The following is a 25,511-nucleotide window of genomic DNA, read 5'->3' on the forward strand; positions in this document are numbered from 1 at the left end:
TAAGGGGATGGTTGTGGTGTAGTTGGACCTTGAGCATGTTCTAGGTTTTAGAATTAATTTATTTGTGATTAAAGTCTTTATATGCTTGATATTCTTTAATCTTCTTGCAAGTGCACATTGTTAGTTGATTAAAGGTGAATCTTTGCTAACAAGAAACGGAAGTTGACTTAGTTAAGTTTCATTACTATCGATTGTTATTTAATAGTACCTCCTAGTATATGGTTCTAATGTGGAAACAGAGAGGCTATGTTAGGAGAAGCCAATTGACCCCGGAAGGCGGTTAGATTGGACCCTTTACTTCGATATTCATGCATGTTTAGTTCATAATTAATTCAATTTCTATGCCTTTGTTTATGTTCAAGTGAATGCTATACCTAAACCATTTTCCTTAATGATTTATTTCTTGTTTTAGCATCTTTAGACTTTAGTTTATTTATCTCCTATTCCGGACTAGCTTAATTGTCGATAACATTTGGTAATGTTTATCCGTTCTCTGTGTTTCGACCCCTATGCATGACTTATACTCGTATTAGGTTTGTTTAGGTCGTATAAATTGTATTTGATCTAGGGATAGACAATTGACGACGCGTTTATTCCCTTGTCACAACCGAGTACACCGAAGACCTACTCTTGCTAGTTGATTCTCTCTCACCATCTTGCCAATCTCTATAGTACCTCACAACATCCTCAATGATGTCCACCATTTCTTCTTTCGTCCTATTCGTGATGGGACCTCTGGCTCCTCCATCTAGGCATGACTTGCTTTGGGGATTTAGGCCTCCATAGAAATTTTGAATAATTTGATAGGTTGGAATTCCGTGGTGAGGACACTCCCTTTGATACTCCTTATATCTCTCCCACGATTCATAGAGGCTCTTACTTGGCTTTTGTTTGAAGCCTTGAATCAAAGCTCTTGCCTCCGCCGTTTTCTTTTATGGATAGAAACGAGTTAGAAATTCCTTTGTAACCTCGTCCCATGTCATTAGAGAATTTGGCTTAACCTCTTTCTAGCCATTCCAAAGCACGCCCAATGAAAGAAAAGGGAAAGAGCTTGAGGCGGTTGAATTCTTGGGAAACTCCGTTCACGTTAATAGTATTGCAATATTTTTCAAACTCCTTGAGATGATTTAGCGGGCTCTCATGCTTGGCACAACTAAATTGTCGCCTCTCTATCAAAGTGATCATAGCAGGCCTAATTTCAAAATCATTTGCCAGAGTTGTGGGTGGAGCAATTCCACTCTCAAATCTATATGCACCGGGAATCCCTAATTCTTTCAATGCCACTGTCGGATTCTCTCCCATTCTTGCTTGTTCCTCTTGTTGCGGTTCTTACTCACTTGAAATGCTAGAGCTAAAAGATCTCCTAACAACCCTTAATCTTTTAATAGTCCTCTCAATCTCCGGATCAAATGGAACAAGTAAATGACCACATGCTCTATGCATACAACTCAAAGGAAATGATTAGTAGCACGGCTACAAGTGTAGCCTTAAAGAGGAAAATCTTTTTGTTTTTTTTTTAGAATGAAATAAACTCAACAACTATAACATAGCACCAATGTCACTCCCCGGCAACGGCGCCATTTTGACAAGGGTTAGAACTAGGTCGCCATCTAATTCTCCCTTGGTCAAACTAAATTTGTAAACACTTAACAAACCTTATACGAGTATAGAGGCAAGCTAAGGGTCGAACCCAAAGGAATGAATCGAAACTATGTTATAGTTTAATGTTAAGCTAAATTGAAGAAGTGTCAATGGTTGAGTATGGTAACTAGGATAACAAGAATCAAGAATTCAATCAAATTGCTAAACACAAGGGATATAGGTTCCACATGCAAGCTTAACAATCATGCTAATTGATAGATCACCCAATTGATTCAAACATTACAAGGGACAAACATTAGTTGCAATCAAAGGAATTCAAGGGTTATATCCTATAAACCAAGCTAGGGTTCACAATGAATGGTTGATGAGTGGCATTTATGCCACTCTTTTATCCTTTTTCTCTAAGGATTCTCCCCTCATTTGCACTTGTTTGGCCTTTTTTCTAAGCATTTTTACTTAGTTTTGCTTCCTCTTTTCTTTCTCCTTTATCTTCCCTTTTCTTAGTCCTCTTGCTTTGTTCTTATTGTGATTTTCATGCTTATGCTTTCTAGGAACCATCGGGATTTTCAAGAGGAGGAAGCTAAGCTCAAGGGAAGCTGGAGGAAGCATGATTCAGAAGAGGTTCGGCCGAACCTCCTGAAGGTGTGGCCGAACCAAGGTGTGGCCGAACCTGCTCAGTGGTTCGGCCGAACGTTGAGGCAGGGGCAAGATGAAATTTGGCAGTTTTGCAGGAGTGGCCGAACCACAGGAGTTCGACCAGACTAGGATCAGGGAGGTTCGACCGAACCTACCCATGGTTCGGCTGAACCTACCCTGTAGTCCGGCCGAACCTTCCTATTTGTTCGGTCGGACCTCTCCTTTTATCAGCTGGATTTGTACGGACTATATAAGTCCCATCTTAGAACGTTTTGAAGATTAGATTAACTTAGTTTTAATTTTTCTACATTTTTAGCTTAATCTAGAGAGAGAAACACTATTAGTCTTCATTGGTAGAGAGAGAAAGTGTGGTTTTCTTCATTGATGAACTTGGAGATTTAAGAAGGAGTTTTGTTCAATCCTTTGTAGACCTTCATCTTCAATTAATGAGCAATCTCTTACTCTTTCTCTTTACCTTTGTTTTTTATTTTGCTTATTTTCTTTGATTTTTCTTCTTTGCTTATTAATCATGTTGATGCTTATTGATTTGATGATTGATATTGTTTTCAATATGATTTGTGAGTAGTCACCTAGCCAAGGGTGTGGGGATGGTGTAGTTGCTAATTGTTCATGCTTATAATGTTGGGGTTATGTTAATGGTGATTAAAGTCTTTGCATGCTTGATATTCTTTGGTCTTTCTTGCAAGTGCACATTGTTAGTTGATCAAAGATGAGTCTTTACTAACAAGTAACGGAAGTTGACTTAGTTGAGATTCATTACTATCGATAATTCTTTGTTTGCACCTTCTAATTTATGGTTCTAATGTGAAAACGTAGAGGCTATGTTAGGAGAAACCAATTAACCCCAGAAGGCGGTTAGATTGGACCCCTTTTCTTCGGTATTCATGCATGTTTAGTTTACCATTGATATGCTACTTTGTTATTGCATGATCACCTAAAAGAGTTTGAGAAATATTGTGACACAATAAAAGCCAATGGAGTGACTCAAGAATATATTCGCCTCAAAATATTTCCATTTTCGCTAATTGGGAGAAGTCTAGAATGGCTAGAGAAGGAGGTGCCCCCTAATTCTCTCACGACATGGGACCAAGTGACTACGGCTTTCTTGAGGAGGTTTTATAACCATAGGAAGACCGTCGAGGCTCGGTCTTTGATTCAAGGTTTTCGCCAAAAGAGTGGTGAGTCTCTAAGTGCGGCATGGGAACGATACAAAGAGCTTCAACGGCAATGCCCACACCATGGGATACCCAAGTATCAACTCATTCACACTTTCTAAGGAGGTCTCACACCTCAAGGAAGAACAAGCCTAGACGCCGCGGCCGGTGGTCCAATCATGAACAAAGGAGAGCATGAAGTGGAGTTTATTATAGAGGAGGCCGCAAAGCACTATGATGATTGGTACGAAGGAGAAAGGGATGCTACTTCTAGCAAGGGTGTTTATGCTTTGGAGCAAGCCAACGCAATCAACAACCTTTCTACCCAAATCTCCAAAATGACCAAGCAAATGGATGAATTGATGAAAGAAAGGTCCAACCCTCATGGTAATACCTCCCCTTCAACCAAGGGAGGCAATGGTATGGATACTTCCTCCCCCTCTTCTTACAATACAATGCCCCAAGGATGCATGTTTTGTTCTAATTGTGAAACCTATGATCATGATACCTCTCATTGTGTATATGCTTGTGAAGTTCAACCCCCTTCCCATGAACATGATGGTAATATGGAAAATGTCAATGCTATGAATTTTGCTCCTAGAATGGGAAATGTAGGAAACTTGAGGCCAAAATCCAATCAAATGGGGAATTGGAATCAAGGTGGAAACCGTGGTTGGAACCAAAGTGGTGGTGGTTATGATAACCAATACCATGGTGGGGGAGGCCCTTCCAATTTCAATGGAAGAGGCTACTCTAACCAAAGGGGGTATGGTAATCAAAACCAACAACCTAATTCCTGATACTATGACCATCAAAATCAAAATTTTGGTGACCAAGGTAACATGGGAAATAATCAACAAAGCAATGTTCCTAACCAAGGCGCCGGAGGCAATAGGGGCCAATTTGTTTCTAACTATGCCCAAACTAATAGGCCTCCGGGTTTCCATCAACCCCAACTTCCTCCACCTCAACAACCTCTTCAACTTGAAGCCCCTCCAATAGATCCCGTGATGGCTAAATTAGATGCTCTTTTAAAAATGCGTGAGGAGGATCAAAAGAAACATGAAGAGGCCCAAAAACGAACTAATGCTCATATGAAAATGCTTGAAACCCAAATTGCTCAACTTGCATCTAATTCATCCCCTTATTCTTCTTCTTCTTCTTATTCTCACATCCCAAGTCAAGGAGTCAACCCAAAACCTTTGTATGCCGTGACAACTAGAAGTGGGAAGGTATTAGGGAGTGACCCTTTAATTGAGGAAGAACCCCAAGAAGAGGTGGAGTTAGAGAATGAGGGTGAAAAACCCAATGATCCATTGAGTGTTGAAAAGAAAAACATGTTGAGGTGCCCAAGGAAAAAGAAGCCACCCCCTTGCCCCTAAATCGCCAACCTAGAGAGGAGAAGCTACCCTTTCCACAACGATTTGTGAGAGCTAAACTTGATGCCCAATTTGGAAAGTTTTTGGAAGTCATTAAGAATTTTCATATCTCCGTCCCTTTTGTTGATGCTATGAAGCAAATGCCCCACTATTCCAAATTTTTGAAAGATATTTTGAGTGGGAGAAGGGAGTGTGAGACGGTGAGTTTGACCGCCAATTGTAGTGCAATTCTTTCCAACAAACTACCTACCAAATTGAAAGATCCGGGTAACTTTTTCATCCCTTGTTCTATCAATGGCATTGAATTTGATAAAGCCTTGTGTGATTTAGGAGCAAGTGTGAGTCTCATGCCCTATTCCGTCTACCAAAAGCTTAGTGTAGGAACCCTCTCTCCCACTAACATTACTCTCCAACTAGCGGACTGTTCCGTTAAGTTCCCCATGGGCAAAGTTGAGGACATTCCCCTTAGGGTAGGAAAGTTCACATTCCCCGTGGATTTCTATAATTTTGGACGAGGATGAGAGGATTCCTATAATTTTGGTAGGCCATTTCTAGCTACTTCTAGAGCTATCATCGATGTGAAGGAGGAGAAGATATCTAGAAAATTGACAATGATTCTATTGAGTTTGATTTGAACAATGTCATGCAACAACCCTCCTCAAGTGGTGAATGCTTTAGGGTAGATGTTCTTGATACGGTTCTTGATGAATTTTCTCGCTCCCACTTGCATGTTACTAATGATCCTCTTGAAAGTGTGTTGTTGAATGAATCAAAGATAGGTACTCACAAAGAAGACATACAATTCTATGAGGATTTGCTTGAGGAAAGCAAGAAGGAGTGCAAGGGCGCGAGCATGGAAGAAGAGGATCCTTACATTCATGACCTCTTTCAAGTTGAAGAAAGAGAAGAGAGCCCCAATGGTAAGGGAGCACCAAAGGTAGACTTGAAACCTCTACCTTTGGGCTTGAGGTATGCATTTCTTGGTCCCGATGAGTCTTTCCCCGTGATTGTAAATTCTAACCTAACGGAGGAGCAAACCTCCCTCTTGATCAATGTTTTGAGAAAACACAAAAAAGCTTTGGGTTATACCATTGATGATATCAAAGGTATTAGTCCATCTTTATGTATGCACAAAATTGATCTAGAGGGAGATGCCAAACCCGTTAGGCAAAGGCAAAGAAAGCTTAATCCTTCCATGCAAGAGGTTGTGCGGAAGGAAGTGGCTAAGCTTCTTGATGCGGGAATTATTTACCTAATTGCTCATAGTGATTGGGTATCTCCCGTGCAAGTTGTGCCTAAGAAAGGGGGCATGACGGTAGTGAAAAATGATCATGATCAACTAGTACCCACTAGACTTGTTACCGGTTGGCGCATGTATATTGACTATCGCCAACTTAACACAAGTACATGCAAAGATCATTTTCCACTACCGTTCATTGATCAAATGTTGGAAAGGCTTACAAAGCATTCCTTCTATTGTTTCCTTGATGGTTACTTGGGATTTTTCCAAATCCCGATTGACCCCAAGGATCAAGAGAAGACGACTTTCACATGCCCTTACGGTACTTATGCGTATCGTAGGATGCCTTTCGGGCTTTGTAATGCCCCCGCAACATTCCAAAGTTGCATGATGTCCATATTTAGTGATATGATTGAGGATGAGATAGAAATCTTCATGGATGACTTCTCCGTTGGAGGAGCCGCCTATGAAGATTGTCTATCTAATTTATCTCGTTGCTTAGAAAGGTGTGAGAGGGCTAACCTCATGTTGAATTGGGAAAAGTGCCACTTTATGGTGGAAAGTGGGATTGTTCTTGGGCACAAAATTTCCCATGTCGGCATTGAGGTTGATAGAGCCAAGGTTGAGGTCATCGAAAAACTTCCTCCCCCCACCAACGTGAGGGAAGTGAGGTCTTTTCTTGGCCACGCCGGGTTCTATCGACGCTTTATTAAAGATTTTTCAATGATCTCTAAGCCTCTCACATCCCTATTGCAACAAGATAAGGAGTTTGTGTTTGATGATGCTTGTCATAAGTCCTTTTGTAGGTTGAAAGCAGCCCTTTGCACCGCTCCTATTGTCCAAGGTCCGGATTGGTCTCTTTCATTTGAGCTCATGTGCGATGCAAGCGACGAGGCCATTGGATCGGTTCTTGGACAACGAAAGGATGGGAAACTTCATGTCATACATTATTTGTCTAAAACTCTCAATGATGCCCAACGAAACTACACAACTACCGAGAAGAAGTTCCTAGCGGTTATCCATTCATTCGAGAAGTTTAGAACCTACCTCATTGGTTCTAAGACAATTGTGTATACCGACCACAAAGCTCTCAAATATTTGATAGGGAAGAAGGAAGCTAAACCAAGGTTGTTGAGATGGGTTTTAGTCCTCCAAGACTTCGATTATGAGATGAGAGACAAGAAGGGAGCCGAGAATGTGGTGGCGGATCACCTCTCAAGGTTGGGCGGTGCAAGGTTTGAAGATGATGGCTTGCCAATAGAGGACGCTCTAAGAGATGATGTGCTTTATGTCCTTGAAGTGAAATCGGAGCCGTGGTATGCGGATATTGTGAATTACTTAGCTTGTAGTGCCATACCGCCGGATTTCACTTCGCAACAACGTCGAAAACTCAAGCATGAGGCCAAGAGATACATTTGGGATGATCCCATTTTATTGAAAAGAGGGGTCGATGGTTTGTTGAGGAGATGCGTCCCCAACAACGAGGTTCAAAGTGTTCTCCATATGTGCCACTCTTATCCTTGTGGTGGGCATATGAGTGCTCAAAAGACCGCCTCAAAGGTCCTTCAATCTATGCTCTTTTGGCCTTCTCTATTCAAGGATGCGTGGATATTTGTCAAAACTTGTGATAGATGTCAGCGGATGGGGAATATTTCTAGAAGGGATGAAATGCCGCAAAACCCCATCCTTGAGCTTGAAGTTTTTGATGTGTGGGCTATAGAATGGGCCCTTTCATTTCTTCACATGGGAACAAGTATATTTTGGTCGCCGTTGACTATGTGTCTAAGTGGGCGGAGGCCGTGGCTTCTCCAACGAATGACTCTAAGGTGGTGGTCAATCTTTTCAAGAAAGTGATCTTCCCGCGATTTGGTGTTCCAAGAGCAATAATTAGTGATGGGGGATCGCATTTCAAGCACCACACCTTCGTTCGACTACTTGATAAGTATGGGGTGTCTCACAAGCGAGGGCTTGCTTACCACCCTCAAACGAGTGGTCAAGCGGAGGTCACCAATAGAGAGCTCAAGGTGATTTTGGAGAAGACGGTTGCTAGGACAAGGAAGGATTGGTCCTCCAAACTTATTGATTCACTATGGGCTTATAGGACCGCCTTCAAAACTCCAATAAGGACCACTCCCTACAAGCTTGTTTATGGGAAAAATTGTCATTTGCCCGTGGAGATGGAGCATCGAAGCCATTGGGCAATCAAGCAAATCAACTTTGATCTCCATAGTGCGGGTGAGCAAAGGCTTCTAGAGCTACATGAGTTAGAGGAGTTGAGGATGAATGCCTACGATAGCGCAAGCATGTATAAGGCGCGAACTAAGGCTTGGCACGATGCTCAAATTGTCAAGAAGGAATTCGTCAAAGGCCAAAAAGTCCTCCTATTCAACTCCCGCTTAAAGCTTTTCCCGGGCAAACTTAGGTCAAGGTGGAGTCGGCCGTACATTGTCACGGAAGTGTTTCCATATGGAGCCTACGAAATCTCCCAAGACGGCCACTCTCCTTTCAAAGTCAACGGTCACCGTCTCAAGCCCTATTACGAAGGATTCCCAAGTGATGAACCGATTTCTGTGACACTTCTTGATGTGCATCGTCAATTCAACCCTCCTTGATCAACTCAAAGAACGTCGAGCTAACGACGTTAACCAAAAGCGCTTCCGGGAGGCAACCCGAGTTTCTAACCCTTTTATACTTTTTCTTTTCATGTTGCTTCTATTTTTCCATCTACAACTTTGGATTGTTGGGATTTTTGAGTTTTGATTGTGCTTGGGTTTTAGATATGCTTTGCATCTAGCATGATTGTATGGTGTTTAGATGTGTGTTAAGGACTATTTTTACTTGCGTGATTCTTTATGGGAGTTTGACCAAACCACTTCATGTTCGGCCACTGCAGCATTTTCAAGGATTTATGGCAACATTCTGCCAAAAATAAAAATATTGCATTCTGGCAGAAGGTTCGACCGAACCCCTGGGAGGTTCGACCGAACTTATAATGTAGTGCGGCCGAACTTTCCTGGGTTCGGTCACTCCTTAATTTTTAGAAAATTTCAGCAACTTTCTGCCAGAATTTGCAAATTTGAAGTTCCAGCACAGGTTCGACCGAACCCCTGGATGGTTCGACCGAACTTAAACTGTAGTGCGGCCGAACTTTCCTTGGTTCGGTCACTCCTCTCTTTTTGCGATTTTGCTGGAACTTTCTGCCCGGATTTCAGAAAGTTGAGTTTTGGCAATGGTTCGACCGAACCAAAGGGGAGTTCGACCGAACTTCTACTGTGGTTCGACCGAACATACCCTTGGTTCGGCTGAACCTCTCTTCAGATTTGAAAAAAAAAAAAATGCTGCCATAAGTTCTATTTTGCTGTATTTTCGTGACCACAACTCCCATTTTCGTCACCTACCTCTTTCTTCTCCTTCTCACTCTAAACCTCCATTACACCTCCCCTTACAACCTCAAATCTCCATCAAAATCACTCCAATCTTCACCCTTTCTCACTTATTTTCCATCCTTTACTCAATTTCTACAATCTCCACCAAAAATTCCTCACAAAAAACCCATCTTTCCATTTTCCCCAATTTCAAGGGTTTAAGTGCTTTGGTGTTTTTGGGTTTTTACTTCCTTCCAATCAATTGTGGTATGTTTGTCCTAGCTTTTGCAAGTTTATTTCTTTAATTTCTTATAGTTTTACCATGTTCTACATATTTAAGTGTGAATTATGGTATTCTTGAAATTGTTAGTAATAACTTGTTTGATTCATGTGGTTCTTCGAATTGACTTGTTGCAATTGATTGGTTGTTGATAGTAGAACATGTTGTTATGATGATTATGCATGTTTGCCTTGGTTTTATTTTGATCTCAATGTCTTTAATTGTCGGTTTCATACTAGGGTGTTCATGTTACCATTTTATGATTGAGAAATGCATGAGTTGGATGTTGTTGGAGATTGTTATTCATTGTTTTGGTTTGATTTTGATGGTTTGATGAATGGATATCATGAAAATTAGGGGACATCATGCCAAATTTCACCTAGACCTTGTTAGGACTAATATAGGAATGACATAGGAATTCTTATTCAAACCTTGGTTCAAATGTATTCATGCATGCCTTGAATTGTATACTCTCATGCATACACTTTTACCTTGGCTAAGTACTTGGCTTCTTATGTCATTTCTTATCAATTTGTTCTAATGATATTCTCTTGGTGAATTTGTAGAATCAAGATGTTCGGCAAGGGAAAAGGAAAGTCAAAGAGGAAGAGGGTGGGAGAATCTTCAGGACCGCAATTCCCACCTCCTCCCGGCATCAATGATCATGGCATTATTGCTTCGGACGAGCAATTTTGGCCCATATATGATTCACTCGTCAAGCGTCCGATTAGGTCTACAAGGTTCTTTTACCCTCAAACTTTGAGGAAGGTGGGAATATTGGATGAGGTGACAAGGTTGGCTCAAAACTTTTGATGGGGTGACTTCATTCACCTCCACGCTCACACTTACGAGCGTGTAAATTTGGAATTCCTTGCCTCTCTTCGCAAGGAAGTTTTTGAGCCGGAAGATGTCGATGAGGATCCTCAACTCATGATTCACTTCAGAATGTTCAACGAGGATCACTCTCTAACGGAAAGTGATCTAAATGAGATCTTATTTTGGCACGCCACCGGCCTTGATCACCCGTTTGAAATGACCTCCTCCCATCGCATTCCTTACAACGAGCAAGAGTGGTGGAGGAGTATCACAAACAAGGATAGGTTCCAAACCAATACCTCAAAGGTCAACAACATCATTCATATAGCCTTGAGGTATTTTGTACGGCTTCTCCAATATGTCGTGTTCTTCAAAGCCAACCTCGGCTCCATGGTAAAAGATGAGGTTGCTTGCCTATTCTTGGCCGATAATCCTCAACGGCTCAAATTTCAATGCTCCTCCACCTTCATCCAACGGCTCTTGGATACTAGGGACAACCGTCTCGGTGATGAGATATTTATGGGTGGCATGATTACTATCATTGCTCTTTCTTTGAAGAATGGAGCATACAAAGATCAAATTGAATTGCTCCCACCCGTGCACCAAACCCGAGAAGAGCTAACCGACGAGTTCCCTCCCTATGCTCTTTCCATAAGCGCCCTCCGTCACAGCCGCTTCCTCAACTACACTAATATCAAGCGCCGTTTCATCCTCTTGGTCGATAGGGAGATCGAATGGTGTGTCCTCCCGGACCCCGACCTCACTACGGTGGACCACTCCGCTCCTCTCAAATGGAAGATCCCTCAGCAAAATATCCCCAATGAGCTGAGGCGAACTAGAGCCCGGGGTGGAGTTCCTCAACCTCCACCGGTCCTCCATCAAGAGCAAATCATTCCCCCCCTTTGCGGGGGAGGTGAGGCATCTTCTTCTTCTTCCATTCCTCCTTTTGATTTCAATGCCCTTCGTAGTACCCTCGATGATATCCGTCGAGACAATCAAGCTTCCATTGAGAAATGGGGGTACTACGCAAGGGAAATTATGACAATCTTATGCAAGCAGGCATTCAAGTGCCCTATGTGAACTACCCTTACCACCCTCCTCAAGAGGGTCCGGTCAATCATTGGGGACCCTATGACCCTCAGCACCCCACCCCCCTTGCTACGCTTATTGGGAAGGTCCCATCGACCCTACCCAACGCGTTGGCACCCCCCCATACGACCCCTATCGTCCGGGTGGGTGTGATCCGGCTTATGACCCGGCATCCACATCCACCCCCGATCCTTTTGATGGTGGTTGGGGTGCCCAAGGGTGGCCCTATGAGCACTTTAACCAACCCTTCCACCCTTTCATGGACACTCCCGGGTTTGATCCTAACAACCCCCCTCGACCTAGGGGGCGAGGAGATGATAACCAGTGATGAGGGATCTTTTCCCTCCCCCCCGATCTTCTCACTTGTCACTTTTGCTCGGGACGAGCAAACGAATAGTGTGGGGGAGGATGTCCTTTTGGTTGGTTGAAGTGTACATAGGAAGGTAGAGTGGTAGGGTAGTTGCTTGCACATAAGGAGGATAGTGAGGATAGTGGCCTTGTGGTATTGATGTGTACTTCCCCTTCTTTCTCTATTATGATAAATGGTGGTCTGAATGGTTTTTTCAAGGGTAAGAAAGGAATCAGGCAAGGTGATCCTATGTCACCTTTGGTGTTTTTAATTGTGATGGAGTATCTTTCAAGACTGCTTAAGAAAATGGGAGCAAAGAGAGGCTTCAGATTTCACCAAAGATGCAAATCCTTAAGATTAAATCACCTAATTTTGCTGATGATTTGATGTTATTTTCCTATGCTGATAAGAAATGTCTGTCTCCCTCTTAGTAAGAGCTTTGAAAGCTTTTGAGGGTTGTTCTTGTTTACAGGCTAATGCTGACAAATCTGCTATCTACTTTGGGAGTGTGCAGCCTGAAATGCAGCAGGAAATTGTGTTTGAGTCTGGGTTTGTTATAGGAGAAACTCCTTTTAGATATCATGGCATCCCCCTGAATGCTAAATATTTGAGAGCATCTGACTTTGATGCTATAGTTGATAAGATGCTGGCTAGAATTACATGCTGGTCTAGCAGAAATCTGTCTTATATTGCAAGAGTTGTGCTGGTGAACTCTGTTCTGATTAGTCTGCATACTTATTGGGCTCAGTGTGTGCTTTTACCTAAGTCAGTTATCTTGAGGATTACTCAGTTGTCCAGAGCTTTTCTTGGTGTGGAGATGCTGTTTTGTCTAAGGCTCCCCCCATTGCCTGGGACTGGGTCTGCAAAAGCAAAGCTGAGGGTGGCTTGGGTATTAGAGATTGTGGGATGTGGAATAGGGCAGCATTGGGGAAGTATGTGTGGAAAATAGCTAAAAAAGAGGACTCTCTGTGGGTGAAATGGGTTCATGCTGTGTACATTAAAGACCAAGACTAGTGGAATTATAGTCCTAAAAGGTCTACAGGATGGGCTTGGAGGAGATTATGTGCAGTTAAGGACCAGCTAAAAGAAGGTTTTGAGCAAAATAGCTGGATGAATGGCACTTATAGAATTTCTGAGTGCTACAAATGGCTGCAAGGAACTGGAACAAAGGTGGATTGGTGTAAATGGGTTTGGAATAAGTTCAATATCCCCAAACATTCTTTCATCTTATGGCTGGCTATGCATGATAGACTCAGAACAAGAGAGAAACTCTTGAAATATGATGCTTCTGCTGAGGATAGTTGTTTGCTGTGTGGTGCTAATATTGAGGACAGGCAGCATCTGTTCTTTAATTGTAGATACAGTCAAGAGTGCTTGATGAGAATTGCCCATTGGCTCCATATTCCAAATCAGAATTACTGCATTGATGAGGTTTGGAAGAACTAGCTCAGAGCAGTGAATGACAAGGTGCAGCAGAAGGTGGTTCTGGCGGTTCTGGCTTGTGTTGTTTATCACATCTGGTTTGCTAGGGAGAGCATGGACAGTTGGTAGGGAGAAAGTTGTTATTCACCCTTCCAAGCTTTGTAAGGCTATTGGTAGGGAGAGCATGGACAGAGTCAAGCAGCTTATAAACAAGAATTGGAGTAGATTGTAGTGCAAATGGATACAGGAACTGTACAGCAGCATCCCAAATTAGTTCTTTTTGTTTTGTATTGATGTGGCGTTGTGACGGTGGTGATGATGTTGGTGATGTTGTGATGGTGATGTGATGAGATGGTGATGTTGTGATGATATTGATGTGGTGATGTGATGATGATGATGATGTTTTATGATTATTTTTGTTGATTTCTGATGATTTTCTTTGATGATTCTTGAGTTTTTGTAGGTGGAGATGCTCCCGAAAAAAAAATCCAAATTTCCCGAAAATCCAAATTCCCTTAATCCAAACTTTGTAGATAGCTTTTTATTTATTTTTTCTTATTTTTGTTTATTTCTTTAGTCTTTTTCTTTGTTTTCTAACCTTTTCTTGTTTTGATTGTAGTTTCTTTTGTTAGGCTCATCTTTATTGAAGCTTGAAGCGGAGATGTAGGACGTTAAGGAGCAACACTAGCTCCCTTGGTGAGATTGGATATATTACCTTGTCTTATATTTCAAGCGGCATTCGGTGAGACCTTTCCTCTCTTTCTTTTTCTTTTTCTTTGAGTGCTTAGTTTAGGTCTAGTTTAGGAAGAGTTGAATGGTTCGAGGTTGATTGATTTTGGTTCCAAGGAACCTGGGATTGTTGATGTTGATATCAACGATCACTTGTATGTCGATTGGGATTTATTTGATTTACATGCCTCGATTATGAAACTTTTTAATTTTTTCCTCCTTTTTGTGTGTTTTTCTTGTTCTCTTTTGTGTAACAAGCTTGACTACGGCAAGTTGAAATATTTTTGATGTGGATTTGCTCATTCATTTGGATTCGAGAATTTGTGTGCCTTTTTGATGACATGACTTTGAATGCTTACCTTCCTAGTTGATGAGGGTTTACACTGTTTAAGAATGCTTAAGGTTGAATTAGACACATTATAAGCTAAGGTAGCCCGGTTTAGAACTTTTGATGACGTTTGAACCCCCTAGTTCACGGAAAGTGGTAAGATGGTGTTGCTCTCCGTAGTGAATAGGATTCCCTTGGTTGGTATTTGCTTATTTTTATCCCGTGTGAGCGTCATTTTTTCTAGCCTTCATCATTCTTGTGAGCGGCGCTTTGGATCCTTAACTATGCATGTCTTAATCTTTGTGTTGGTATTTAGCTCCCGAGATCGTGACCAAACAACTTTAAAGGAGGAAGAGGGCATTTCTTCTCATTTTTCTTTGTTTTCTTTGTGTTTTGTTACAAATTTGGTTTTCATTTTTACATCCACCCACTTGCTAACCAATTTGGGCCTCATTCCCCTTTCTTGATCTAGCCATATTACAAACCTATCGGCCTATGTTCTACCAACCCTTGTAGTTAGTGAAGCATTGGCTTTTGAGGTTCGAATTCGAGAGTGTTGGTTTTAGGGCAAGAAAGTTGTGAATATTGGTTCAAGTGAGATTTTGAAAGTTGTTCATGAAAGAAAATATTTGCAAAAAGTTTGTGAGGAAGGATGCAACATATGAAGTCCAAAAGAAAAAAAAAATGAAAAAAAGAAAAAAAAAAAAAAAAAGAGGAGAATATAAAAAAAAAAAAAGAAAGAAAAGTTGAAAAAAAAAAAAAAGAAAAGAAAGAGAAAATGATGAGAGAAATGAAGTAATGTTGTGAAATTTTGTATTGAAGGTTGTAATTTGAATTTAGGTTCAATTCTTAGGTTGTTCTTGAGAGATGGCCACTCTTTTGCTTCACTTAGGATTTGCCACCAAAATTTTCAAATTAATTCCCAACCTTAACCCCTAGCCATGACATTACAACCCAAGTTAAGACCCTTGGACTTGGAGAAGTGCGGTCAAAGAACGGTGGAGGGAGATAGAATTCAACCCAATGGAAAGAGTGTGCATAGTTGAGATGTCGGGATAACCTTATGACTTCACATAAAATTTCTTTTTCCGGTTCCCTCGAGGAATCATGAGGAGCTAACTTGGGGATGATTTGAAGCTAGTGGAGAGAACGCGGACCGTCTTGGTTGGAGCTAGGGCAGAGGATGAAATCATTAGTTCTCTACGCTTAGCTTAGGTTTGTCTCCTTCAACCATGAGCATCTTAGAACGTGTTCCCCCTCTTTGAGTTGAGAAAAGTAAGCATTCTTTGATTCATGTCCCTATGTTAGAGTCCATTTGGAGCATTTCCCATCGTGAAGCTTGATTGATTTTCTTAACCATTGTCATATTATGCTTGTTGTGTGTGTTGTCTTTTTTGTTTTAGTATTCGTTGCTTGAGGACAAGCAAAAGGAAAGTGTGGGGGATTTTGATGAGTGGCATTTATGCCACTCTTTTATCCTTTTTCTTTAAGTATTCTTCCCTCATTTGCACTTGTTTGGCCCTTTTTCTAAGCATTTTTACTTAGTTTTGCTTCCTTTTTTCTTTCTCCTTTATCTTCCCTTTTCTTAGTCTTCTCGCTTTGTTCTTATTGTGATTTTCATGCTTATGCTTTGTAGGAACCATCGGGATTTTCAAGAGGAGGAAGCTAAGCTCAAGGGAAGCTGGAGGAAGCATGATTCAGAAGAGGTTCGGCCGAACCTCCTGAAGGTGTGGCCGAACCAAGGTGTGGCCAAACCTGCTTAGTGGTTCGGCCGAACGTTAAGGCAGGGGCAAGATGAAATTTGGCAGTTTTGCAGGAGTGGCCGAACCACATGAGTTCGACCAGACTAGGATCAGGGAGGTTCGACCGAACCTACCCATGGTTCGGCCGAACCTACCCATGGTTCGGCCGAACCTACCCTGTAGTCTGGCCAAACCTACCCTGTAGTCCGGCCGAACCTTCCCATTTGTTCGGTCGGACCTCTCCTTTTATCAGCTGGCTTTGTACGGACTATATAAGTCCCATCTTAGAACGTTTTAAAGATTAGATTAACTTAGTTTTAATTTTTCTACATTTTTAGCTTAATCTAGAGAGAGAAACACTATTAGTCTTCATTGGTAGAGAGAGAAAGTGTGGTTTTCTTCATTGATGAACTTGGATTTTGAAGAAGGACTTTTGTTCAATCCTTTGTAGACCTTCATCTTCAATTAATGAGCAATCTCTTACTCTTTCTCTTTACCTTTGTTTTTTATTTTGCTTATTTGCTTTGATTTTTCTTCTTTGCTTATTAATCATGTTGATGCTTATTGATTTGATGATTGATATATTTTTCAATATGATTTGTTAGTAGTCACCTAGCCAAGGGTGTGGGGATGGTGTAGTTGCTAATTGTTCATGCTTATAATGTTGGGGTTATGTTAATGGTGATTAAAGTCTTTGCATGCTTGATATTCTTTGGTCTTTCTTGCAAGTGCACATTGTTAGTTGATCAAAGATGAGTCTTTACTAACAAGTAACGGAAGTTGACTTAGTTGAGATTCATTACTATCGATAATTCTTTGTTTGCACCTTCTAATATATGGTTCTAATGTGAAAACATAGAGGCTATGTTAGGAGAAACCATTTAACCCCAGAAGGCGGTTAGATTGGACCCCTTTTCTTCGGTATTCATGCATGTTTAGTTTACCATTGATATGCTACTTTGTTATTGCATGATCAAGCGTCAACTTCGCCTACCCATTTCCCTTGGTGCCTAGTTATATTAATTTTAATCCATTTCGTTCTTAGTTTAACCTTTTAGTTATTCACACTTCTTGTTCCGAGATAGCTTAGACCCTAGGTAATGAATGCAGTGCTTAAGCATTTCTCCCTGTGGTTCGACCCCTCTATTTACCCTATACACGTATTAGGTCAGTAGAGCGTTATAAATTCATTTGATTTAGGTGTAGTCGCTCAACGACACGATTATTCCCTTGTCAATGGTAACAAAGAGAATCACAATCAAATTTAATAAATTAAAGTAATTCCCAAATCAATTGTTCGTGTCATTGGAATTTGCAATGAAATCTAGATTAATCTTATAGGTTGATCACTTTTAGTCTAATTAATCACATGCACAACTATGTCAACCAATTTAATTGCAACAATCAATCAATCAAGGATCATCAACTATCAAAACTCATTAATCAAGCATGCTTCCCCTTCTCCCTAGCAACTAATCTACTCACTAATCATGGTGAAATCTAAAGCTAGAAAAAATTAAATCACAAACACATTCATATCAAGCTAAATCAAATGGAAATACAATCAATCCACAAATTCTCAAAACTAAAGCAAAATCAAAACCAAACATTCAAGCATAAAAGTATATTGCAATTGAAGTAAATTCAAAGGAAAGAAATCTTACAAACTTTGATTGATATGAAGAAGAATCACAAACTTGATTGAAGAAAACAATGTTGAATTACAAATCAAATCAAAATATTAGAATCTCTACTTTCTCTCTAACTTCTCTCTAGTTTCTCTCTCTAAAAACTAAGCAAATGAAATATTATCTAAAAGTTCCCTTTCTAAAGGATTTACAAGAGTACATATAGACAAAGAAGAAAAACTGATCGGCCGCGCCCTCTCCAAGAAGACTCCGTGGGCGCGCAGAAAAGGGTACGGAACCCATAACTAACTCCGCGGGCAAACTGGGCAAAACCCGCGCCTGTGGTACTATAGCCCGCGCCCGCGGCACTACCACACGCGCCCGCAGCTCAGGGCGCAGCAGATGCCTTGTTCCAGGCAAACCAGGGGGTCGCGGTCTCTCTATTCTGGAGCGGCCTCTCTAGATCTTCCGCGCCCGTGGCTAGAGCGCGGCTAGGGCGCGGAGAGTTCCTGCCCAAAATTACCACAATGGTGCACATAACCCGCGCCCACGGGCAAGAGAAGAAGGGAAGGGCCCTCTCCAAGCCCTCTCCATGAGGCTTGAAACTCCTTTGCTTGGCTCTTTTTGCTCCTCTTAAATTCTTTCAAAAGCTAAGTCTTTAGGCACCTACAAGAAAAACCAAAGAGAGAAAATAGAAGAGAAGAAGAGCAATATAAAAGGAAAACACGAGGAAAAGCACATAAAGGAAAGTAAAACACGAAGAAAGAAGAAATAGAGAAACTAAAGGAGAAATGACCAAAATGACAAAGGAAAAGCATGAAAAATATAGTGAAAATATCCTAAAACACTACCCCATGAGTGCCATAAATGACACTCATCACCTGTTGTTGGCGACAGAGGCGTGTTTTATTCATTTTTAAACTCTTATTTGTTTCTATCAATTATGAACTATTTTATTATAGATAGGGTCCCTAGACCTCCGTTTTCAATCATCAACTCTTACCTAGAATTCTCTAATTCTTTTGTTCGCTTGATCCGTGCCATTTATGGAACCTTTATGCTATGTTTTCTTTATATTTCTATGCTCCTTTGTAGTCGTTTATGTCGTGTTTTTAGAGAATAATGCTCGATTCGCGTGTTTTTGTGTTAGTTTAGAGAAATGTATGCTTTTAATGGCTTTCTTATCATTTTATTCATTTCTCGGCTATTTCTCTTGCTTCTCCGTTTCTTTGTCTTGTTTTGTAGGTACGTCGCGGGCTATATGCATGGGAATTGAAAATAGCACCCACTAGGATCAATATGCACTTTTCGGAATTGAATTTGAGTTTGTAACAAAGGAAAACGAAGGATTGCAAAGTATCAAATAGGACCTTTGTGCATTGTTTTAGTCATATCTCAAGTTCTACAGATTGGATTAGGGTGATTCAAGTTGGGTTGGAAACTATACTTGAAGAGCTTTCCAATGATAGGTCTCACTTCTTCATACAATTCTTAGATTAGAAGTTACAGCCTTCTGAAGTTGGCCCTGAAGAACTGCCGCGAGCGCGGGCTACAGTACCCACGGGCGCGGGGTTGCTGCAGCTCCAAAACTGCCGTATTTGGGCAGTAAGCACCCGCGGTTGTCCCGAGGGCTCCCCGAGGGCGCGGGCCTTGGCCCCGCGGGCGCGGCTATCAGGGTGTCCGTTCCCTTCCGCGGGCGCGGCCGATTTTTCCGTGGGCGCGGGTTTCTGGGTCTTTTACGATTTTAAGCTTCTTTTCTCCTTTTGTTTATATAGTTTTTGGTTTCCTTTATTCTTTATTCATGTAATTATTTAGTTTAAGAATAGTTTTCTCTCTCTTAGGTTGAGAGCTTCTCTCTCTAGATTAGGCTAGATTAGGAGTAGTTTTAGAGAGAGAAAGTGAGGAATTTCAATGGTGATTGAGAGATTGAAGGTGCAAGTGTGACAATTGTGTTCAAGATCTTCTCTATTATCAATGAGCATTCTTAACTCTATCTCACCTTATTTCTTTGTTTAATTTCATGTTTGTTTGGTTTAATTTTTATGTTTGATGCTTGATTAGTGTAATTGTTCTTGGTATTTTGTTGATTCTTGATTTCCATAGTTGTTAGTTGATAGATGATGATTCTTGAATAGTTGTTTGGCTAGGAATTGGGTGAAACTTGTATGATTGATTAATTGTGATTAATATGGGGATTGTGTTGATTGATTGTTGAGATTAAAGTGATTAGTGAAGGTTTGCATGTGTGTAATTCAATTTGGCCTTGAGAATTATGCTAGACTGCATTGTAATTGCTAATGAAATGAACAATTGATTTAGGAATTGCAATTATCAATTGGTTTTGATTGTGATTCTCTTAGTTTGTTATTCATAGTGAACCCTAGCTTAACAATTAGGAGATAGCTCTTTGATTCCTATTGATTGCTCTTATCATTAGTCCTCACAACCTTTGATTGGCATGCTCTTCCCATGTTGTTGCAATTGACATGATTACTAGTTGATCCCCGTTCCTAGTGTTTTATTTCCTTGGTTACTTGTTTTGTTAGTTGTTAGTATTCTCTCTTACCTTCGTCTTCGACCTAGCTTAGGCGTATAATTGAAAGTGCTTGAACATTACCGTTCCTTTGGGTTCGACCCTTGACTTGCCTCTATACTCGTATTTAGGTTTGTTAAGTGTTTATAAATTTAGTTTGACCGAGGGAAGATTAGATAACGACCTAGTTTTCCCCTCGTCAAAATGGCGCCGTTGCCGGTAGTTTTCCCCTTGTCAAAATGGTGCCGTATGATGGAGTTTGTGGTGGATAAGTTGGAAATTTGGTTTTTATGAGTGCTAGTTTGTGATTAAGTCTTCTTTGTGAATAATGGAAAGTGTTTGAGTAAAAGTCGTCCTTAATCATAAAAGGCATGGACTAATAATTTCATTATAGAAAAAGCCGTCCTAATTTAGCAAAAGGCGAGGACATTGCAAGTTTAAGTAAAAAAAAAAAAAAAAAAAAAAAAAAATGTTGAAAAAAGTGAAAATTCAAATATATTTTGATGTATTCTTTTCTCCTTCTAAGCGTTGAGGACAATGCTTCATTTAAGCTTGGGGGAGAAGCGTTTACGCTTTTTGTATATATTTCTTGTGAGTATAGCTTCAAATAAGCTTGGGGGTGTTGCTTTTGCTTGGCTTTATCGTGTTGTTAAGGATTGATCACCCTTTTGCTTCACTTTTTAGGAAAACCTCCAAATTTTAAATTTTAGCCTACCTTCACCCTTTATGCCTTATGTTACAACCTTGGGGAAAGACCTTTCGACCTATAAAGTTGAGTCACTATTCGGGGGAGGGAATCATGGGTCATTGCCTAAGGAAAGGGGATGCGAAGTCAAGATGTCGAGTAGCCCAAAAATTTGATCTTTTTCCGGTTCCTTCGCGGAATCTATGAGATGCTCACTATGGGGAGATATGAGATTAGTAGGGGGAACGCGGTAAGACCGTTTGGGATGAAAGTGGAGTGTGATAACTAGTTCCTATGCTTAGCATTTTTATGTTTCAATCAACCTTAGGTATCTTATAGCGTGCACTCCCTTACTTGTTTAGAAAGATTTGCATTCATTGTGCTTGTACATTTGCAAAAGTCCTTTCATGAACATTTGTTTCCTTTTCTTGTATTTTGTTTTCTTTTTCATGCTTTGCCTTGTTTGTATTATTATGAGAGTTATGGGTAAACTCTTAGGATACCCTTACGAGAGCATCACTCGTCCTCTAGGGCGATCTAGGGGTTTAAATGGCTTGTCTTTAGTTGCTAAAATTGACCGTGATTCCTACGAAAGTGAGTTAGTGTATATTCCCATCTTCTCTAGTTTTCTCGTTTCTTTCTTTGCTTGAATAATGTCATCATTTTTCCCTTGGGTTGGATTTTGTTTTGCTCGAGGACGAGCAAAAGTTTAGCTTGGGGGAATTTGATCTGTGCCATTTATGGCACCTTTAGGCTATGTTTTCTTTATATTTCTATGCTCCTTTGTAGTCGTTTATGTCGTGTTTTTAGAGAATAATGCTCGATTCGTGTGTTTTTGTGTTAGCTTAGAGAAATGCATGCTTTTAATGGCTTTCTTATCATTTTATTCATTTCTCGGCTATTTCTCTTGCTTCTCCGTTTCTTTGTCTTGTTTTGTAGGTATGTCGCGGGCTATATGCATGGGAATTGAAAATAGCACCCACTAGGATCAATATGCACTTTTCGGAATCGAATTTGAGTTTGAAACAAAGGAAAACGAAGGATTGCAAAGTATCAAATAGGACCTTTGTGCATTGTTTTAGTCATATCTCAAGTTCTACAAATCGGATTAGGGTGATTCAAGTTGGGTTGGAAACTATACTTGAAGAGCTTTCCAATGATAGGTTGCACGCCTTCATACGATTCTTAGATCAGAAGTTACAGCCTTCTGAAGTTGGCCCTAGAAAACTTCCGCGGGCGCGGGCTACAGTACCCGCGGGCGCGGGGTTGCTGCAGCTCCAAAACTGCCGTATTTGGGCAGTAAGCACCCGCGGTTGTCCTGAGGACTCCCCGAGGGCGCGGGCCTTGGCTCCACGGGCTTGGGCCGCGGGCGCGGCTATCGGGGTGTCCGTTCCCCTCCGCGGGCGCGGGTTTCTGGGTCTTTTACGATTTTAAGCTTCTTTTCTCCTTTTGTTTATATAGTTTTTGGTTTCCTTTATTCTTCATTCATGTATTTCTTTAGTTTTAGAATAGTTTTCTCTCTCTTAGGTTGAGAGCTTCTCTCTCTAGATTAGGCTAGATTAGGAGTAGTTTTAGAGAGAGAAAGTGAGGAATTTCAATGGTGATTGAGAGATTGAAGATGCAAGTGTGACAATTGTGTTCAAGATCTTCTCTATTATCAATGAGCATTCTTAACTCTATCTCACCTTATTTCTTTGTTTAATTTCATGTTTGTTTGGTTTAATTTTGATGTTTGATGCTTGATTAGTGTAATTGTTCTTGGTATTTTGTTGATTCTTGATTTCCATAGTTGTTAGTTGATAGATGATGATTTTTGAATAGTTGTTTGGCTAGGAATTGGGTGAAACTTGTATGATTGATTAATTGTGATTAATTTGGGGATTGTGTTGATTGATTGTTGAGATTAAAGTGATTAGTGAAGGTTTGCATGTGTGTAATTCAATTTGGCCTTGAGAATTATGCTAGATTGCATTGTAATTGCTAATGACATGAACAATTGATTTAGGAATTGCAATTATCAATTGGTTTTGATTGTGATTCTCTTAGTTTGTTATTCATAGTGAACCCTAGCTTAACAATTAGGAGATAACTCTTTAATTCCTATTGATTGCTCTTATCATTAGTCCTCACAACCTTTGATTGGCATGCTCTTCCCATGTTGTTGCAATTGACATGATTACTTGTTGATCCCCGTTCCTAGTGTTTTATTTCCTTGGTTACTTGTTTGGTTAGTTGTTAGTATTCTCTCTTACCTTCGTCTTCGACCTAGCTTAGGCGCATAATTGAAAGTGCTTGAACATTACCGTTCCTTTGGGTTCGACCCTTGACTTGCCTCTATACTGGTATTTAGGTTTGTTAAGTGTTTATAAATTTAGTTTGACCGAGGGAAGATTAGATAACGACCTAGTTTTCCCCTTGTCATCGCTCTCTTAAGCAATATAGCTTATTCTCTCTCCCTTTCTCTAGCCTAGCCTTTTACAAACACAATTCCCCATACATTAGCACTAGACACACCTAACCAAGTTCAAAGTTGCCTTCAACCTAGACGTGAAAGGTTTAATATTTTTGAGGTCCCTAATCTCTATTTCAATTATTTTATTTTATTGTTTTGGTTTATATTTTCCTTGAAGTTACTAACGTGTGTATTTTGTTATTAGAAAAGATACGAGGCATCAAAGTAAGTACTTTAATTGTTTTATTGATATTTTGATATAGAAATCATGCTTAGATTATTATATTTCCTAGTATCATGTTAGGATGTTTTATTACTTCCTAGTATCATGTTTAGGGTAATTTCTAATATCAAAAATGATTAAAAGAATGCTTCCTATTTTCTTTCCTAATATTCATGTTAGTATCATGTTAGGGATAAAGCTTTGATCTTTATTGTTTAATGACATGCTAGGGTTTGTTATTAATCTTGTTAGTATCATGCCTAGGATCTTGCTATTAATATTATGTTTTATTTTTAACATGATTATGATTGTAATTAAGATTTTTATAATTGTTATTATGATTATTATTATTATTATGTTGCTTGATATATTTATTGTTATTGCTTGATCACGCCTTTTATGCATGTTTAAAGGGAATTTGTACTTGTAATACCACTTCATAAAATAATTAATAATCCTGTTTAGGGTTAATATGATTATAATTCAAGTGATTGCCGATAATAGATTTATTTGTGCATTAATATTCAACCGACATAGATTAAACAGGTTTAGGGTTAACCTAATTATTGTATGTTAGTCAGAAAGCGCACATGAATACGAGTAGAATAAAGAAGAGGCATATTATTAGGGTGAGTTCTTTCTCTTTTAGATTGGATTTGTACCTTCATCCCCGAACTTCTAGTCTTGGTTCCAGACCTATTGGAATTAACGATCTCATGGATCGTTAAGGGGTGTAACCTTCACCCTGTGAACGGTTTACAAGTTCCTAAAACTTGTTGGCGACTCTTTTGCTCTAGCTTCCTTCCCTTTGGACGCCACCATGCTTAAGTTTATGATCATAGTGGGTTTCAAGTTTGGGGTAATGCTTGAAATATTCCCTACACACCCTCATCACTCAATTTTGTCCTTCCTCTTGCTTCCTCACTCACTTCATTTTCAAACTCACTTTTATCTACCCAACAATCTCCCTCATCTCCCTTTTTTGCAACCTCTTCTCTCATCATTGGAGCTTCATACCCTCCTTCCAAAATCAAGGTGATTGATTTTGCATGATCCTTTGGGTTTATTACCGTTTTGCTTGGAAATTGACCACCAGGGTTAGAAGGGCATCCAACTTGATTCGCAATTTGAGATAATTGACTTTTAATCATCTTATTGTGTGCTTGGAGTTGTTGAATTGAGCTACTAACTTCCCTATTAATCTTGGTTTGTTGGGTCATGAAGGTTTCCAAAACGGATTAAATGTTGGATTTTTGAGGAGGAGGGGCTTGATTGTATTGGGTTCTTTGTTGGGTGTTGTCTCTTTGGTTGGGATGGCGATAGGGAGCTTGTTGTTGTGAATGGAGTTGATTATAATTGTTTTGAGGAGAGGGAGCTTTGTTGGGTTGTTTCCACCCAAAATTTGGATGTTGTTTCCAACCTTGGTTATAGGTTTGAGAGTAAGGATCATTTCTCCCAAGAGAAGCCACATGGTCCGTTGTTGTAGTGTTACAATAGGATGCCATGTGATCGTTTCCTCCACAAGTCTCACAAGACATGATTTGTGAGGAGGAGCTACCGGGCACGTTGTTCACTTGATCTAGCTTTCGAGCTAACATATCAACCATTATAGCAATAAGGTCTATTGCCTCAAGATCATGCTTTCCACCTTTCTTGGGATGACTTTGTCTTTTGTCACCCCCATAAGCATAATGCTTGGCAATTCAACCTCTTCATTCATTTTGCAAGCCTCGTCAACCAATAAATTTTTAAGGCTACCACCGGCTCCGAAATCAAGGTTGGCCCTTGAGGTAGGAGTAAGACGATCATAGAAGCTTTGCACTATGATCCATGAGGTG

The 25,511-nt window shown here is 40.3% G+C and overlaps 1 protein-coding gene and 2 non-coding genes across 3 annotated transcripts; 2 read left to right on the forward strand and 1 right to left on the reverse strand.

Annotated features, from left to right (window-relative positions):
- Nucleotides 1–813: 813 nt before the first annotated feature.
- LOC145557185 (small nucleolar RNA R71) lies at nucleotides 814–919 on the forward strand. Its single transcript, XR_014092236.1, has one exon. It is a non-coding gene; the product is annotated as a small nucleolar RNA R71 (small nucleolar RNA).
- A 2,479-nt stretch (nucleotides 920–3,398) lies between these two features.
- LOC145557083 (small nucleolar RNA R71) lies at nucleotides 3,399–3,504 on the reverse strand. The gene has a single exon (XR_014092159.1). It is a non-coding gene; the product is annotated as a small nucleolar RNA R71 (small nucleolar RNA).
- Nucleotides 3,505–12,343: 8,839 nt separating this feature from the next.
- On the forward strand, nucleotides 12,344–13,377 carry LOC145642938 (uncharacterized). The gene is made up of 2 exons (XM_081694094.1): nucleotides 12,344–12,863; nucleotides 12,974–13,377. The coding sequence occupies exons 1-2, from the start codon at nucleotides 12,344–12,346 to the stop codon at nucleotides 13,375–13,377; spliced, it is 924 nt and encodes a 307-aa protein (XP_081550220.1).
- Nucleotides 13,378–25,511: the final 12,134 nt, after the last annotated feature.

Source organism: Chenopodium album, chromosome 8 (genome assembly GCF_948465745.1).
Source record: "Chenopodium album chromosome 8, dcCheAlbu1.1, whole genome shotgun sequence".
Classification (NCBI taxonomy): Eukaryota; Viridiplantae; Streptophyta; class Magnoliopsida; order Caryophyllales; family Amaranthaceae; genus Chenopodium; species Chenopodium album.